Consider the following 20,026-nt stretch of genomic DNA (forward strand, 5'->3'; position numbering starts at 1 on the left):
TGGCATTTCCAGTAGCTGGCTAGGTTAGTCAAACTGTAACAGGGCTGCCAACTTTTGATAAAAGCTTGGAGTGAGATTTGCCATGAGAATTTCATTGTCCCCTGGCATAACCCCTAGATAGCAAATTGTATTGTTTTAAAGCTAATTTCCTACAATTCCATATGTATTTTGACATGGCTTAGTTAGGCGTATGACCTGGGTAAAAATTGAAAAAATAAACCACAGGTTAAATTAAGTCTCAAAATTCGACGACTTTGTAACTTTTCGATTTTGGGGGGATTCCATTTTAAAAGGGGAGACTGTTCCAAATCGTCCAGGTTTGGCCGTCATTGTAAATAAGGATTTGTTCTTAACTGACTTGCCTAGTTATAAAGGTTAAATAAAAACAGAAACCTACTTTTGTTGACAACATTGTACACGCTACTGTGCTGCTCTTTGAGTTTTATAAACTCAGCAGAAAACGTGCTCTCTCTCCATTCAGCGCCAATATAATCTTGAGGAGTTTAAAACATGCTTCCAATACCCTTGATCCTTTACATAACTAGACCAATCAAATACTTCAAATGTGCCGCTGTTCACAGTGCGGTGGCAAGGCAGGCCAATGACGGGTTCAACTCGTGATGTTAAATTCCAGGCGCAGACGCTCTGATTTTAAACGATTTGAAGCACAGTTGAAAGTTAACGCGCTGACTATACAATGGACTAATTAGACAAATAAAAACAGTAATTTTCAATCCGTGAAATGGAAGGTGTCCCGTGAGAGCAGAGGATCAAATCCGTGTGACTCACTGCCAATGCGTGAGTTGCCAGCTCTGCTGTAACATTGGCTAGTTTTCAATAAATTGTCTAAATGGTCAACGGAATTACCTCTTCATACGATCAAGACTATTCGTATTGCATGCTGCATATTTCAAGTGCGCACTCGAACCCATATGTATCTTATTTCAGTCTTAAAAAAATTATAAGCAAAATATATTCCCCTTCATCAAACAGCAGGTCACGTTTTCACAAGAGGCTGTTTTACATTGTAGATAGAAACAGTCCATTGGCTGCCTTCATCACGAGGGGTATGTACGGGAGTTTTGATTGGTTCCAAGTTGCCTGTGCAGAGTGTTCAAATATACTTTTTTATGAGAAAATGTGCAATAATTGAAGGTGTCAAGAAATGTTATAGTCATCATAAGGATGTTTTACTGTCGCATACAACAAATATGTTCCTCCATCGACGGGAATAGATCAACTTCGCCCCCACTAAGGATTATCCCTCTCGCTTCGAGAAGGGGGTATCTGCGATCCAATATGGCGAGTGGGTGTATGGGAAAGCGAATCAGCTCATTGGGACGATTTTTAGCCCCCCAAGCCAAGGCCATTTTGCGTGGCAGATTGGGCTACACTACGAGTCGATAAAGCGGTGATGAGTGCTCACTACTCCGGTGTTCTGCCAACCAACTTGAAGTGCTTCCAACTTGGGTATCATGGTCATGTCGCCGGTGGTATCTATGACCATTTTCTCACGTTATTTTATTTAAAGTATGATAACAGTCTACATAACTAACTTATATTATTAACCATCTAGATGTCACTAATTCATATTATAAACTGGGTGGTTCCATCCCTGAATGCTGATTGGCTGACAGCCGTGGTAAATGAGACTATATTATGGGTATGACAAAAATGTATTTTTTTACAGCTCTAATTACTTTAGTAACCAGTTTATAATAGCAATAAAGCACCTCATGGGTTTGTGGTATATGACCACGAACAGCCCTTAGTCGTGGTATATTGGCCATATAGCACACCCCCTCAAGCCATATTGCTTAATTAAACCAACTACTGCAACAAACGGGACACAGTGCCCTTCACTCCTGCTTGACAAACACGTTATAACTACATAGGAAGTAGATAACTAGCCAATATCAGGGTGACAGTAAACACACGCATACAACCTATGACGCAACAGTAGCCTGCACCTATCATCAATACTTTTCATCAAAAATAAACAATCAGCAGTTTTATAGCTGAAATGTACAATTATTTGTGTAAAAGTATAAGTGAAATACGACTCGTCCTATGGTTTAAAAACGGAAGAAGAAAAAAAACCCAGCTCAATCAAAAACCGTCTTCCTATAGCAGAGCGCTTTGGTTGCCATATTGGGCTGCAGCTTTTGGCTCTTCCTCGCTCTGTTGAGCAACACACCCATCTTGAGATTCGGGTTCTTATTGGCTGCCACTCCCGGTGGCTGTGAGAGCCTATGGGTTTCCTCTCATACGGGGCAGGAACATTCTCAGCCAATTGGAACCGCAAGGTGGAAGATTGGCATGGGACCTCATGAATATTACAAGAGGGCAAATGACGGCTACTTAAATTCAAGTTCACACCTATCGTTCCCTTCTTTTCTGTCCAAAGCCAGGCAGTAACAACCATACAGCGATCACGACTGAACGATCCAAAAGAAGACAATCATGTCCGAGAAACTGCCCTTCAAAGTTGGTCAGTATGAATTTACATTTATTTATATTCTTTATCATACACGCGAGCTTCAAGTCCTTCATTGATTGTGGATTACCGGGTGGCTAGCCGGCTAATGCTGTCGCGTAGCATTGATTTTAGCCTTCAGTTGGCTAGCTAGTGGGTAATTTGTCTGACTCTAAAATAACTTAGTTAGTAAACATGTTATCTTTGGACATTTAGTTAACAAAACATTTGCACTGGTATTTATAAACGTGTATAATCAGGTTGAGGTGGGACACATGGTCAATTTTCCTGCTGCCTTGTGTTATTCTTAAATTTTATTTTTACAACGCTTTACCCATGCATAACCACTAACAGAAATTGCAGCATGTAAATCACATAATTTGGTAAAATGCAAGTTTTGTTACATTTGGTTACAGAACTAATAGAGTCGGCATAACGAACATAACACTGGCCCGCAAGCATGGTTTCATTCAGAATACTTATTTATAAGTTATTGGTAGTTGTAGTCCGTTTAGTCGAGCTTGGTGCTTTCGTTCGTATTCGGAACTTGGTAGTAAGACTACATTACCTAAAAGTCTGTGGAGCCGCCAGTTTTCATTGATTGACAGGCAGTCTGGCACAGCAGGCAGGGCACTATAACAGTGTGCTATTGTTTCTGCACTAAATCCATACGGTGTTTTTTTTTATTTTTATGGTTCAACTTTGGAGGGAGTTGGGCACAAGTTAAGATTTGTTGAGATAAAAAATGCCCGTCATTGTAAATAAGAATGTGTTCTTAACTGACTTTCCTAATTAAAGGTAAAATAAAACAATTATAAGCTTCTGACTTTGGTGACAATGACTAAATTTGTTTGAAAGTACCCATGTATGAAGAGAAATCTTCACACTTGCTTGGAAGGGTTCGATAACTGTTTAGTATTTCACCTTTCTACCAGTCTGTCTAACTTGGTTACATAACATTTTAAAATGCCTCACCTAGTATTTTTCAGTCCTCACTTGTCACCCTGACAACTTTTTTTTTCTTTTTTTTTTTCTTTTAAGGAATAGATGAGGGATAGGTAATCAATGGCTTGATGGTTAGTGCTCTAACCATAACCCCTGCATGAACACTTTAAATGTAAAATTCAATTGGGGGGGGGGGGTCCAAGGTAGCAAGGAAAATGGCTTGATGGTAGTCCTTCCTTAGACTTTGTTCCACAAGCTTCTGGGTCAGTTGCCCAAACGATACTTTTAACATTGTATCATTCACTCAATGTGTTGGGGTGAACTAGGCCTATTTTTTTTTTTATTCCACTTTTAAAAAAAAATCTCAAACATCCTGGAATAATATCCATGGCTACTTTTGAGCAGTCTGTTTTGCCTCAGTCTTGATAGTTTTGCAGGTTGTGGACATATTTTGGACACTTGACGCAAGCTAGACTGCTCCAGTTCAGGGTGGTTGTTTGCAGTTGGCACATATTCTGGCTCACCGCATCTGACTGGCGTACAGGAGGATTAAGGTTCAGTTTAACTCTCGAACCTAGTGGTGTATACCCAGTTTACAGCTGGCACCCCATGGATTCTCAGTTGATTGTACTGATCACAGCTGGCTCCCCTGTGAACAATAAATCCAGATTCTTTGTTTAATCCCAGCGCTTTGTCTTGCGATACGGTTTTGGAAACCTTTGGAACTTAACTTTCATAAGCGAGAATCTTTCAAATACAAAATATACATTCGCTGTGCAGTTTAGATACACTTACTATGTGACATCTTATTAGCTAGCGCTAAAATTTCTATTGGACCATTAATTTCCTCTTTCTCAAAATACAGCCAGGTGCAACATTTCTAATCTGGGTACAGTAAGTGTCTTGTATTTTAACAATTATTTCTTGCTTATATGAAAGTTAAATTCCAAATGTGTCCAACTCATGTGCGAGGCATATTTGCGTTTTTATACAGAGCGTTTAGGCAGAGACTGAGAGTCTATTAATCCCTTGTGGCGGCTCAGTGCTTTGTGAATATACAGTAATGTTTAGTAACATTTACTGTCCATTTGAATGGGCTTTGTTCCGTTAGGAGACCTCTGAAGAGCGCAGTGTTGGATTGCAGCTGTTAAGACCCAGTAGTCGGTGGAAGCTGCAACTGATGTTGACTCCCAAGCAAGTTCAGCCAGTGCAAGGCAGCTGCCAATGTCTAACTTTAAGACAAACTACTCTCACTGCCAGCCTGCTCTCCTAAACCACAGCTTGATCTCAATAGATCATGAGATAACCACTCGCAATGAAAGTTTTGGACAAATTGCATATTCTTTCAAATCAATGGCCACGAAGTGAAGGAGATGCTAAGGGATGGAGATTATCATGGACGGTTTAGACTTGATCAACCTACACCTGAAAAAAAGTAGTTGCAACAATTTCAAAGATTTGGCTTAGTTAGTTCAAATAAGGAAATCAGTCCAATGAAAGAAAGAAAGAAAGAAAGAAAGAAAGAAAGAAAGAAAGAAAGAAAGAAAGAAAGAAAGAAAGAAAGAAAGAAAGAAAGAGAAATTAGAACCTAATGTATGGATTTCACATGACTGGGCAGGGGCGCAGTCATATCCCCGATCCTCTTACGGTCCCACAAGTGAAGAATCCAGATGTGGAAGTCCTGGGCTGGTGTTGTTACATGTGCTCTGCGGTTGGGAGGCCGGTTAGACTACTGCCAAATTCTCTAAAACTGTTGGAGGCGGCTTATGGTAGAGAAATTAACATTAAGTTCTCTGGCAACAGCTCTTGTGGACTTTACTTGCCAATTGCACGCTCCCCAAACTTGACATGTGGCATTGTGTTGTGACAACTGCACATTTTAGTGGCCTTTTGTCCCTAGCACAAGGTGCACCTATGTAATGAGCATGCTGTTTAATCATCTACTTGATATGTCACACCTGTCAGGTGAATAGATTATCTTGACAAAGGGTCAAATGTTTACTAACAGGGATGTAAACAGATCTGTGCATAACATTTGAGAGAAAGTAGCCTTTTGCGAGTATGGAACATTTCTGTGATCTTCTTTCAGCTCATGAAACATGGGACCAGCACTTTACATTTTGCATTTAGATTTTTGTTCAGTATACATAACCTCGTTTATTTAGAAGTAGCGTAACTTGGACTTAAAGTGATAGTTTACTCAAAAATAAAAGTTCAGAACCCCAAATAATTGAGAAGGATAAACTCTGGCTTATTTGAGCACTTTAGAAGGTCCATACCCTTTTCGAACTAACACTTTGAGATCTGGGAACCTCTGACACTTTGAACTATTACTTACTCAACATGTAGAACCGGTTTATTAAGTAGCAGTTTTTGTCTTTTTTTCCCCTCTCCGTAGCTGACATCAGCCTGGCGGAGTGGGGCCGCAAAGCTATTGATATTGCAGAGAATGAGATGCCCGGCCTGATGAAGATGAGGGAGCTGTATGGCCAGTCCAAGCCCCTGAAGGGCGCCCGCATTGCAGGCTGCCTCCACATGACCCTGCAGACCGCCGTGCTGATTGAGACCCTCACTGCCCTCGGAGCCGAGGTGAGACACACACTTCCATGCAGTCTTCCTCAAAGGTTTGACTAGATACTTTCCTGCACACTGCATGTAGTTTCACTTGTGTACTTTAAATGCTAACATCTTGGTCTGTTGACCTTAATCACATTATCTGACAAAGGACTGTTCTATTTCAAATAAAAGTTCAACTTTGTGATTGAGCACTGTGCTGGAACGTCTTGTATTGGGTCAGGACTCTGGTCAGGTGTAACTAGTTCATCCTGGGTTCTGAGAGTTGTCTCAAACAGATTATTTGCGTTGGTCATATTAGAATTGGAAAGCAGGTCTCAATCTTGCAGGTTTGGAAACCACTGCAAGAAGGGCAATGAAAAACATATTTGAGTAAGACATTTTTTTGGCAAAGACCAGGCTAAACCTTACTTAAAACAAGCTATGGCATCATGACCATGAGAATGGAGAAGTCCACAAGGGTTGACCGTGTACTCTAAATGTAAGTCACTGTTGATTTGCGCCTGTGGTAGCCATCTACCACAACATTGGTCAGCCCAAAGTCCAACTCATTCACTTGTATTAAGCAGATGCTAATTTGATCTCAATAAATGTGAATTGTTAGTTGAACCTTGATGGTGTACATTACATTTCCATTTTTTTTTTTATTGCCGCAACTGTCAAGTGTCATCGATTGAGTCGCGTATGAAAATGTCCAGGCTTACAGTGCATTCGGAAAGTATTCAGACCCCTATTCCACATTTTGTTACGTTACAGCCTTATTCTAAAATGGATTAAATAGTTTTCCTCAATCTGCACACAATAACCCATTTTTGCTTTGTCATTACAGGGTAAGACATTTTTTAATTTAGTCCCAAATAAATAATGAAACGTGTTCAATTTGGTTTAAATAATGCAAAAACAAAGTGTTGGAGAAGAAAGTAAAAGTGCCATATAAAAAAGCTAACGTTTAAGTTCCTTGCCCAGAACATGAGAACATATGAAAGCTGGCGGTTCCTTTTAACACGAGTCTTCGATATTCTCAGGTAAGAAGTTTTAGGTTGTAGTTATTATAGGACTATTTCTCTCTATACCATTTGTATTTCATATACCTTTTGACTATTGGATGTTCTTATAGGCACTTCAGTATTGCCAGTGTACCCGTATAGCTTCCGTCCCTCTCCTCGCCCCTACCTGGGCTCGAAACAGGAACACATCGAAAACAGCCACCCTTGAAGCATCGTTATCCATTGCTCCACAAATGCCACGGCCCTTGCAGAGCAAGGGGAACAACCACTCCAAGTCTCAAAGCGAGTGCCGTCACCGATTGAAACGCTATTAGTGCGGACCCCTGCTAACTAGCTTGCCATTCCACATCAGTTACACCAGCCTAATCTCGGGAGTTGATAGGCTTGAAGTCATAAACAGCCCAATGCTTGAAGCACAACGAAGAGCTGCTGGCAAACGCACGAATGTGCTGTTTGAATGAATGCTTATGAGCCTGCTGCTGCCTACCATTGCGCAGACTGCTCTATAAAATATCAAATCATAGACTTAATTATAACATAACACACATAAATACGAGCCGTAGGTCATTAATATGGTCAAATCAGGAAACTATCATTATTTCAGTGAAATACAGAACCGTTCTGTATTTTATCTAATGGGTGGCATCCCTAAGTCTAAATAATTCTGTGACATTACACAACCTTCAATGTTATGTCATAATTATGTAAAATTCTGGCAAATGAATTACCATCTTTGTTAGGAAGAAATGGTCTTCACACAGTTGGCAATGAGCCAGGCGAGCCAAACTGCTGCATATACCCTGACTGCTTGCACGGAACGCAAGAAGTGACACAATTTCCCTAGTTAAAATAAAGTAATGTTAGCAGGCAATATTAACTAAACATGCAGGTTTAAAAATATAGACTTGTGTATTGATTTTAAAGAAAGGCATTGATGTTTATGGTTAGGTACACATTGGTGCAACGACAGTGCTTTTTTCGCGAATGCGAAATTAACAGGTACCGCATCGATTATATGCAACGCAGGACACGCTAGATAAACTAGAAATATCATCAACCATGTGTCGTTAACTAGTGATTATGTTAAGATTGATTGTATTTTATAAGTTTAACACAGAGGATCTCTAGAGCTCTGTCAGTGACCATTTGTGTTCTTGGTCATCTCCCTGACCAAGGCCCTTCTCTCCCGATTGCTCAGTTTCTCTGGGTGGCCAGCTCTGGGAAGAGTTCCAAACTTCTTCCATTTAAGAATGATAGTGGCCACTGTTATTGGGGACGTTCAATGCTGCATACACTTTTTTTTTTGTACCCTTCCCCCAGATCTGTGCCCCGACACAATCCTCTCGGAGGTCTACTGACAATTCCTTTGACCGCATGTCTTCGTTTCTGCTTTGACATGCGCTGTCAACTGTGGGACCTTTAAATAGACAGGTGTGCCTTTCCAAATCATGTCCGGTCAATTGCATTTACCACAAGTGGACTGCAAGTTGTGGAAACATCTCAAGGATGGTCAATGGAAACAGGATTCACCTGAGTTTTGTGTTTTTTTTTTTATTTTTATAGATCTGCAAAAATGTCAACCTGTATTCTTTGTCATTGTGTGTAGATTGAGGACAAAGTACTTCATTTTATAATAAGGCTATAATGGGGGACCGGGTCTGATTTTATTATTTTTTTAAATTTCCAAATGCACTATACATGCATGCACTCCCTACCGGTCAAATGTTTTAGAACACATACTCATTCGAGGGTTATTTATTTGTACTATTTTCTACATTGAAGAATAATAGTGAAGACTATGAAATAACACATGGAATCATGTAGTAACCAAAAGTGTTAAACAAATCAAAATATATTTTAGATTCTTCAAAGTAGCCAACCGTTGCCTTGATGACAGCTTTGCGCACTTTTGGCATTCTCTCAACCAGTTTCATCAGGTAGTTACTTGGAATGCATTTCAATTAACTGGTGTGCGTTAAGTTCATTTTTGGAACTTTCCTTAATTCATTTGAGCCAATCGGTTGTGTTGTGACAAGATGGTCAATCTTCTGTATTCCCCCCCCCCCTTTCTATTTGGACCAAAAGACCAAGTCCACATTAATAGGGTGAGAACAGCTAAAATACTTTAAGACATGAAGGTTTCAAGAACTAACAGTTTCTTCAAGTGCAGTTGCAAAAACCATCAGGCGCTATGATGAAACTCATGAGGAATGGAAGACTCAGTTACTTCTGCTGCAAAGGAAAAGTTAATTAGTTACCAGCCTCAGAATTGCAGCCCAAATAAATTCAGTGTTCAAGTAAGACTTCTCAACATCAACTGTTCAGAGGAGACTGCATGGAACAGGCCTCTGTAGTTGAATTTCTGCAAAGAAACCACTACTAAAGGACATCAATAAGAAGCGACTTGCTTGGGCCAAGAAACACATGCAATGAACATGAGACCATTGGAATTTTGTCCTTTGGTCTGGAGTCCAAATTCTAGTTTTTCGGTCCCAACCGTTGTCTTTGTGAGACGTGGGTGAACTGATCTCTGCATGTGTATTTCCCACCATAAAGCATGGAGGTTTTATGGTGTGTGGGTGCTTTGCTGGTGAAACAGTCTTTGATTCTAACCAGCATGGGTACCGCAGCGACACGCCATCACATCTGGTTTGGGCTTAGTCCCACTCATTTGTTTTTAGCAGGACAATGACCCAACACCCCTCTAGGCTGTGTAAGGGCTATTTTACCAAAAAGGAGAGTGATGGAGTGCTGCATTAGATTACCTGGCCTCCACAATCCCCTGACCTCAACCAAATTGAGATGGTTTGGGATGAGTTAGGCAGCAGAGTGAAGGAAAAGCAGCCAATGAGTGCTCAGCATATGTGGGAACTGTTGGAAAAGCATTCCAGGTGAAGCTGGTTGAGAGAATGCCTTGACAGCATTCCACAATCTTGGCAATGGTTGGCTATTTGAAGTGTCTCAAATATAAAATATATTTTGTTTAACACTGTTTTGGTTACTACATGATTCCATGTGTTTCATATTGTTGATGTCCACTATTCTACAATGTAGAAAATAGTACAAATTAAATGAACAAACCCTTGAATGTGTATATGTTCTAAAACTTTTGACCGTGTGTGCATGTATATCTAACACAGACGTCTAGCCTGTTAACGGTAGCAACCTCCTCCCCCACTCACTGCACCAAGTGAGCACAATTTAGATGGACCTGTTATCTGTCCGTAAGCAATGTTCTGAGAATTACAAAAGGACTTGTGTGCGAGTGCGTACTGAGTGAGTGTCCTAGTCAACCTGTGACCGTTTTTCTCGTTTGTAGGTTCAATGGTCCAGCTGCAATATCTTCTCCACTCAGGACCACGCCGCTTCAGCCATTGCCAAAACTGGGGTTCCAGGTACACACAACTGTTTGTTTATATGCCTCAAGACCTGCTCTGTGTTTAGCACTGGTTCCTGCCAGCTCTCACTTGGCCCTTGTGCAACAGTAAGAGATAAGGCAGACCAGAAGTACACAAGGGTCCTCAATTGATCTTTTAAGGCCTAAGGGGCAGAGTGTTCTGCTAAATAAGCCTGTTCACCTTCTATAGCCTGGTATCATGTGATATGTCAATATATATAGAACTGTCATTCTCAAACTAGAACATACATTTTTCCTATATTCCTTGCCTAACATTCATCCTAGGATGTCTCAGATGTCACCATTGCTTAGCGCAACATTACCCTTGCAGTCATGTCAATTTGAAGCTCATGAGGATATTTTCTGTGTGGTTTTCCTCGTGTAATGGCAACACTTGAGTGGTGTTCTGGGTGAGAAGTTACGAGGCAGAGGAGTATCAGTGTCTGCATCAGTGGGGTGCTTAATTGGTTTGAGCTATAGGCAGGTTTCAGCCACTTGCTGTTCAAAGCCTCGAATGGCATAGGTTGACGTGATTCCTGAGTAACACTTTTCCAGGTGTGATCTGTAGCCCAGTTAGACTGTGGGGGGTGGGACCTGGAATGCAGCCATTGTGTCAAATGAGTTTTGGAAAGCTCTTCACACTTCAGTTAATGACAGTTGGATTTGTCAAGGAGTTTGATCATAAGCCAAGAATGTATTACATTTTTCACAAAAAATAACTTCACCTAATAGATAAAACTGTTAGATGAAAATGAATGATCCAATTGGTAGTGACTTTTTAAAACGTTTTCTTCTGCTTCATGCTTATAGACCACAACCCTTGTCTCTGCCATTGCAAAGCAGTCTCTCCTCAATCCTGATTCTCAAGCCTCTTTCATTGCAGTGTATGCCTGGAAGGGCATGACCGATGAGGAGTATGTGTGGTGCATTGAGCAGACCATCTACTGGAAGGATGGCCAGCCCCTCAACATGATCCTGGACGATGGCGGTGACCTCACCAACATGGTCCACAAGAAGTACCCCAAGCTGCTGTCAGGTACGGGAGCTAGCTACCTCTAACAACCGTCAGGGCCTCACAGATGGGACCGCTTAATTAAACAAGGCACTGTATTGTTACTCCTTACAGATCTGTAAACATTAAAGGTATAGGGAGGAACATAGGATTTTCTGCTCCCAATTTGTTCCACCAGATCAGGGTAGGTTTAATAAAGTAGTGTAGTGGTTCAGCGCCTATTTTGCTTTCAGCGTAATTGATTCCGCAGACTCACTAGTCCGGCATCCCATTGTGACATAGCTAGGCTGCTCTGAGACCACCGTCCATGGGGATGCACATCCCAAAATCCCCAACCAACAGGCTTCCACGTACACGTCTATTCATCTGAATGTGGTGACGGTTGGAGAAGTGGCCCAAGCAGTGCTGAGAATACCAGAAGTATGACAACCAACTGGTCCAATATTCTAGGACACTGCTGTGCATACATGTTTTGGACTTTGATGTTTACAGATCTGTAACGTGTCTGAGGGTTAGTTGGGACTTGCCTTGGCTTATGGGTGGGGCCAGGAGTTGAGGCACTGTGCTTTCATTGGTATTTCCTGCGTTGTCCAATAGTTTTGCTGCAGGTAGGAAATATCAAAGATCTATTATATTGACAAGGTAGTAGTGACTGCTCTAACAATGGAAATGCATGTCCTCAAAGATGAAAGGTGAGATCAGATGAGACCCTTCTAGCCAATGAGAGGTCACATACGAGCGAGTGAACAGGTACAAACTAAGTCGTTTTTTTGTCTGAAGTTGCTGGAATGCGATGTGCAATTCTTCATTGCTGCGGCTTGCTTGTTGAGATTTCTGCTCTTCTCTCCGTTGTCAGTTTAGCCTACATTTCACTGATCTTAGTAGCAGAAAGCATGTTTTATTTGTGTCTCTCCTGGGCCTGGCTTAAGCTGGAAGCCACTATGGAACACCACACACTTTCCCCCTTCTCACTTTTTCAATACAGTGGATTAAAAGGGGTATCCCAGGTCTACTCTGCCTGAAAGAGATCAATTATGCCAACAAAGGGTATCATGCTCAGCTGCCACATACTAGAATAGATGTCCATAAGCAGAAAGTGTAAATGCTTTTGTTGTGTTGAATTTGACAGTAACATGTGAGTGAGGGGGATTATATATATATATATATATATATATATATATATATATATATATATATATATATATATATATATATATATATATATATATATATATATATATATATATATATATATATATATATATATATATATATATATATATATATATATATATATACACACTCGGTGAGGGTTTATTTTTCCACACATGTAGCCTTGTGCACGTCAACTATAGTGGCCACTATATAATAGAGCAACAATAGAATGCCTGTTTCACTTGACTGTTTTTTTCACAAGTGCAATATTTAGGTGTTTGGTCACAAGTGTTCTATTATAAGGGCTATCACGGCCAACTGCGATATTAGTGTATTATTCTCAAGACTTGAGTGTCGTTTGCGGTAAAGTCCGAGGCAACAAGTAACATTGCTGTCTTTACATTTTTTTTTGCTGTGAGTTAGGTTCACATAAACCACTTTATTTTACACAGAGACTGATCATGTAGATGGTATTTGTTTAATTAGTTAAAACCTGCATTTCCCCCTAGCAGGGATGTTTTTGCATGTTTCGGTGCAAAAATAAAGTCACCTTTGTCCCTCACCAGTTTTGATCTTTTTAAAACATTCTCACAAAGCAACAGTCTGAGTTTGATTCTGATCTCTTTTCCCCCCCTCAATCTACACACAAAACCCCATAATGACAAAGCAAAAGCAGGTTTGTATAAAAAAAAAAATACATTTACATAAATATTCAGACCTTTTATTCAGTATTTGGTTGAAGCACCTTTGGCTGTGATTATAGCTTTGAGTCTTCTTGGGTATGACGCTACAAGCTTGGAACACCCGTATTTGCGGGTGTTCCCATTTGTTTTCTGCAGATCCTCTCACGCTTTGTCATGTTGGATGGGGAATGTCGCTGCACAGCTATTTTCAGGTCTCTCCAGGGATGTTCGATCAGGTTCAAGACCGGGCTCTGGCTTGGCCCCTCAAGACTTGTCCCGAAACCACTCCTGCTCTGTCTTGGCTGTGTGCTTAGGGTTGTTGTCCTGTTGGAAGGTGAACCTTCGCCCCAGTCTGAGGTCCTGCTCTGGAGCGGGTTTTCATCAAGGAGCACTCTGTACTTTGCTCCTTTCATCTTTCCCTCGACCCTGACTAGTCTCTCAGTCCCTGTCACTGAAAAACATCCCCACAGCATGATGCTGCCACCACATGCTTCACCGTAGGGATGGTGCCAGGGTTCCTTCAGACGTGTTGCTTGGCATTCAGCTCAGAGATCAACCTTGGTTTCATCAGACCAGAGAATCTTGTTCCTCATGGTCTGAGTCCTTTAGGTATGTTTTGGCAAACTCCAAGTGGGCTGTCATGTGCCTTTTTTACTCGGGAATGGCTTCCATCTGACCACTCTACCATAAATGCCTGATTGGTGGAGTGCTGCAGAGATGGGAGAACCTTCCAGAAGGAAGATCATTTCCACAGAGGAACTCTAGAGCTGTCAGTGACCTTTGGGTACTTGGGACTTGGTCAGGGAGGTAACATTCTCCCCTGATTGCTCAGTTTGTCTGGATGGCCAGCTCTAGGGGGAGTCTTGGTGGTTCCAAACGTCTTCCATTTAAGAATGGAGGCCACTGTGTTCTTGGACCTTCAATGTTGCAAATATTTTTTGGTAGCCTTCCCTAGATCGGTGCCTCGACACATTCCTTTTCTGAGCTCTACGGACCATTCCTTTGGATTTTTGGGCATGTTTTTTTTGCTCTGAAATGCACTGCCAACTGCCTTTCCAAATAATGTCCAAGCAATTATATTTACCACAGGTGGACCCCAAGTTGAAAAAACATCTCTAGGATGATCAATGCACCCGAGCTTAATTTGAGTCTGGATACTTTTGTATTAAAGGTATTTCTGATTTTCTTTTTTTTAGTTTGAATTAATTTGCAAACATTTCTAAACCAGTTTTTTTTCTTTGTCATTATGGGGTATTTTGTGTAGATTGAGAAATAATGTAATACATTTTAGAATAAGGCTAATTTAACCAAATGTGGAAAGCTAAGAGGTCTAAATATTTTCCTACTGTACTTTGTCTTTCGGGGGGGGGGGGTTGGGGAAAAAGCGTAAATCAAATTGCGGTTGGCCCTCTTCATTTTAATCTTGGTCTGTGATTTCCCCCCCCCCCCCCCCAGGCTCGAGCATATTAAGGTGTAAAATCCCTGATCTTCAAGTGGGATCCCAATTTCGAGTCAAGTTTTGCAACGGTGGTACTGCTATAATTGTCTCCAGGGCTGTTGGTTTGAGTCTTGTACACTAGGTGGCAGCATTACTCCACAAAGCCAATACTGAGAACCTCACAACTAAAGGGATTTGGCAAGCAACATTCAGCAGGCACTCGAACAGTGACCATTAACTTAAATGCAGTCCCTGGGGGAATGTTACTTTGGATTGAAGACTGTATTGCTGTTTGGAATGTTAACTTGCCATTCATAGTTAACTTGGAGATATCGTCCTGATAATTTTCCGCCATTATTTTTGGTGCCACCTACCAGATGTGGATGCCATGAAAAATGGTCTTAATTTAACATTGTCAAACATGGCCAAAACAATGTTGATTGTCTCCCCTCAGGAATCAAGGGGGTGTCTGAGGAGACCACCACCGGGGTGCACAACCTGTACAAGATGTTGAAGAGTGGCGACCTCAAGATCCCAGCCATCAACGTCAACGACTCAGTCACCAAGGTAGACCCTCTCGTCCTCCCATAGTAGAGCCATGCATACATCCTCCGCTCTTAATGGTGCCATTAAATGATGTATTAAATCGGTCATTAATAGAACTGATACAACCATTGTTGGTAGGTATAAAATACAAAATGCGCAAGTATAAATGTAATGTTGCATCCTCTTGAGTAGGCTGCGGTTCCAATACAGTAACTCCCACTCATAATACCATCGCTCTCTCGCCCCTCTCCCCCTCCCCTCCCCCCCTCTAGAGCAAGTTTGACAACCTGTACGGCTGCAGAGAGTCTCTGATTGATGGGATCAAACGGGCCACAGACGTGATGATCGCCGGGAAGGTGGCAGTTGTTGCCGGTTACGGTGATGTTGGCAAGGGGTGTGTTCAGGCCCTCCGTGGGTTTGGTGCCCGTGTCATCGTCACAGAGGTTGACCCCATCAATGCCCTGCAGGCTGCCATGGAAGGTCTGTACCTTTTCTTAAGTTTGGTTATATGACAACGCTATTGTTTTGATTTAATTTACATTATCCCAGAATGTTCTTGGAGATTCAACAGGTTATAGGTTTGTGTTCCTTTTATCTCGGGTGCCTAGCAAATATAATTGAGAGAACTGTTGACGTGCCAACAATTTCTGCTTTACCCTATCTCATTTGTTCACTGCAGCAGCGAGCTCACCGTTTACATTTGAGCTTAAGTTATTGATTACTAATTCTACATTTTTGTGTAGTATTGCTACAGTACATACTAGTTATTGTGTGGGTTTTTCACCCCTTTCTCCCCAATTTCGTGGTATCCAATTGGTGGTGGTTGTTTCTCATCGCTGCAACTCCCGTACGGACTCGGGAGAGGCGAAGGTCGAGAGCCATGCGTACTCCGAAACACAACACAACCCAACCAAGCCTCACTGCTTCTTCACACCATGCCCATCCAACCCGGAAGCCAGCTGCACCAATGTGTTGGAGGGTACACCTGGCGACCGTGTCAGTGTGCACTGCGGCCCGTCACAGGAGCCGCTAGTGCGCGATGAGACGAGGATATCCCTGCCGGCCAAACCCTCCCTAACCCGGGTGACGCTGGGTCAATTGTCCGCCTCCTGGTCGCGGCCGGCTGCGACAGGCTCTAGTGATGCAGTGCCTTAGACCACTGCACCACTCGGGAGGCCTTATTGTGTAGTATTTAATTGTATTTTGTGATAATGTTGTAGGATACGAAGTCACCACCATGGAGGAGGCTTGCAAGGAGGGAAACATCTTTGTGACCACCACTGGCTGTGAGGACATTCTTTTGGGCAAGTAGGTATCATTTTGGAGACCTGTAGAGCACCATGCAACTTGTGTTCAGCACTGTCTGATCAGAAGAACAGTTAAATCCTATCTCGTTATTATTCCTCAATTCAGCGACACTATTCAACACGCATGCATTGAGTAGAAGTTACCTCGGTACAGATCTCGGATCGGCTTATTCTCGCCCAATCCTTCTTGAAGATTCGCCACTAGCCTATAACCCTTCCCATTAGTGGAGGAAACTTAAAGCTGACCTGATGCTGCATTCACGTGCCGTCAAACTGGGAATCTGAGTTTTAACATGACGTTATAAGTAGTTTCCTATTGGTTGATTTTGATTCTTTCAAGTGGGGAAACTCAGGATCATTTTTCTATAACCTGTAGACATTTCTGAGTTTAGGGGCAACGGCATTCTTCTCTGAAATGCAACTGCTGCGGTGTCTACAACAGGCCATTGATGTGTACACTGGTGTGTTCCCCAGACACTTTGAGCACATGAAAGACGACTCCATCGTTTGCAACATCGGCCACTTCGACTGTGAGATAGACATGAACTGGCTCAATGCCAACGCAGCCGAGAAGATAAACATCAAGCCACAGGTAAGACATAACATACAGAGCACATTTAGTGTGTGTGTGGTTAGTCTACAGTAATTTGGCTCTTGAGTTTCCACCATTGTCCTATACCAACGTTCTCCTCCCGCCAGGTGGACCGTTACCGCATGAAGAATGGCCGCCACATCATTGTGCTGGCTGAGGGCAGATTGGTTAATCTGGGCTGTGCCATGGGTCACCCCAGCTTTGTCATGAGCAACTCCTTCACCAACCAGGTGTTGGCCCAGATTGAGCTGTGGAAGAACACCAGCAAGTACCCCCTGGGAGTTTACTTCCTGCCCAAGAAGGTGAGCCACTGAGCGAAGATGTGTATTATACCGTTGCGGGCACTAAAGTTGGCTTGCACTGTGAATTTTGCAGAACAAATGCTGCAATGCGTGAGCAATATGGCGCTCTAGTCTTGCAACTTATAGCGATAGTTTGTCACAACCTGTATATGGTGCAGGGTTTTAGAAAGGGTTCAATATTTTCAGTGCCTGCAGCTGTATACAGTTTATTTGGAAGAAATTGAGTGGATATCTTTCTCTAAAAAGCAAGCATTGTATCCTAAGTTGACCCTGCTGTAACCCTTGGTTGACATGAACTGGTTTCAGACTGGAAAGATACCAGGTGGACACGTAGATTTTTCCAGTTGTCAGCATTAGACATGCATTTTCGCAGTTAGTAGTATGTAATCAAATATGCTCCATTAACATTAGAGTAGCCTGTATTCAGTTTGCAGAACTGTGTAATGCATATTTTATTGACAATATTGGATTTTGGCATTATTGCTTTCACTGTACATTTAGAATTTTGGGCATAGTTTTTAATGTGTATATTATGTCTTGTGACTATTCAAAGAAATGGAAATTAGGCTAAATGTGCATAATGGATTAATGATTAACCCTGAAATGGGTAGCCAAATGAGGCTCTCTGTACTTGGGGCAGAAATGTTGCATTGCATTGTCATTTTGCACTGAGTGACACATGGGTTGTGGTGAACATCTTAAGGCCTTTAACTGAAGCCATATGCTCAGAGCTGAGCGCAAGAGATATCCTCATGAGAAGTTGGGAACTAAGCCAGGGAAGGTTCTCTTGAGTGTCTGCCGACTAGCAGGAATTCTGTCCATAGCATCACGAACCGTACCCTATGTGATGATTAAAAAAAAACATTCCAGCTGCTAACTTAACCCATCCCCAAGAGGTCAACCTATTGCCATAAGATAATGTTTTTATTTATTTTGTTGAAGAGTACATGGTCTGTCAAATAGAAGAACCACCCCTGTGATATATCATTCTTCTGTTGCTAAAAACCTCATGTTCAGCCTTGTCTTGACGGCCTTGTTTTGACAGCTCCATTGGATTCTGTCTGCGCTTGGCATTGCGGCCAGTTTTGACATTCTTCCTGTGATTTTGACCCAACTGCTTGGGTTTTTTTGTTTGGTGGGGTAAATGTGGTTTGAGTGATTGAACCCCGTAACTAATCGACGTGTTTTGTCCCAGTGTAAGGAAACTTTTATTCAGAATTTGACTTGTGAAATCTTTTTCTCTTGTCTGCAGCTGGATGAGGAGGTGGCTGCTGCCCATCTTGACAAGCTCGGCGTCAAGCTGACCAAGCTTTCAGATAAGCAGGCCAAATACCTGGGACTGCCCCGCGAAGGACCCTTCAAGCCTGACCATTACCGCTATTGAGAAATGTCAGGAAGGTGGCCAAGCAGCGGCCCAGACTCATGGTGGGGGTCTGATGGTGGTATGGTGGCGCATGGACTCGTGGGTTTGGGTAGGCCAAGATTCCCACAAGTCTTTTGGAGGTTAGGACATTTTGCTTCAACTACCCTTTAAACTGTCTTGCCCATTCTACATACCTTTTAGATTCCAACCAGAGCTCCTTCGCCTTTACAGCAACAAGTGCTAAGTGGCTTCTAAAGGCACTATTCTTGTTATAAATTGCATTCCCTCTTTGATCATGGAAAAAACGTGATGCTTTTAGTTAAATCCCCATACTATTCAAGTTTACATATACACCATAGCTAATATGGCAATAAGTGCTGGTTTCATATCATTGTCTTATGGAGAAACTCTGACGTACCACCAAAGCCTGGCTTAAAGAACACACTCAGTTTCCCCATTTGCTTATTTTGTAAGTCTAGGATTCTGTCTGAAGGGACAGGAAACATCCAAGTGCTTTCCTGTTCTGTTTTCTTAGCTGAGCTGTGACGGAATGGGCTGTGGTCTGGTCGAACATATACTGCCATGTTTAACGGTTACATTGTTAATCCCAAGTGTTGCATTTCCTACAGTACTTGCACTGTTGTGAAATGTGATGCAATAAAGATACAATTTTACTGGGTTGTAAGTCTCTTATTTTCAAAAAGAATGAACTTGTTCCATTGATGTATGGCAAACGCAAGAGTTGAAATAATGCTGCAATGCAGAGAACAAAGGAGGGCAACTCAACCTGTCGGACTCCTCAATTGGAAACAATTGCCAGCACACCATTGCCGCAGTTAATCTGCACGTGGCAAAATGGAGCCGTGCAAAGCTAAGCATGTGTATAGTATCAATTAAGCTAAATTTGCTCGGCAATATCAACATTTTGATTTAACTTGACTAATTGAATACCAGTTTCTTTCAGTTATTCCCTGTCCCCACCAACACTCATTGAACAATTCTACAGTATATGTTTGAAACTGACCTGTTCTCAGTCAGGAAAAAGTGAATAAGTAAATGCCAATTTCAAGGCTTACACTACAATCTGCTTACGGTCTGGAATTCTTGAACTACATTGATCCAAGGTAAACACACTACCTTCAAAGTATTCAGTATTTTTTTTTAACACTTGTTAGGTTATAGTTTTCATTGTTTTCTCCCCTCAATCTACACACAATGCCCCATAATGA

At 41.9% G+C, this 20,026-nt stretch overlaps 1 protein-coding gene across 1 annotated transcript; it reads left to right on the forward strand.

The window, feature by feature from the left end:
• Positions 1 to 2,186: 2,186 nt before the first annotated feature.
• Positions 2,187 to 19,471, forward strand: LOC110527644 (adenosylhomocysteinase B). The gene is made up of 10 exons (XM_021609053.2): positions 2,187 to 2,491; positions 5,820 to 6,010; positions 10,322 to 10,397; positions 11,283 to 11,435; positions 15,142 to 15,254; positions 15,506 to 15,713; positions 16,454 to 16,541; positions 17,015 to 17,132; positions 17,240 to 17,434; positions 18,687 to 19,471. Exons 1-10 carry the CDS (start codon positions 2,464 to 2,466, stop codon positions 18,816 to 18,818), a joined length of 1,302 nt encoding a protein of 433 aa, XP_021464728.1. The 5' UTR covers positions 2,187 to 2,463; the 3' UTR covers positions 18,819 to 19,471.
• Positions 19,472 to 20,026: the final 555 nt, after the last annotated feature.

This window comes from Oncorhynchus mykiss, chromosome 7 (assembly GCF_013265735.2).
Source record: "Oncorhynchus mykiss isolate Arlee chromosome 7, USDA_OmykA_1.1, whole genome shotgun sequence".
In the NCBI taxonomy this organism is placed as follows: Eukaryota; Metazoa; Chordata; class Actinopteri; order Salmoniformes; family Salmonidae; genus Oncorhynchus; species Oncorhynchus mykiss.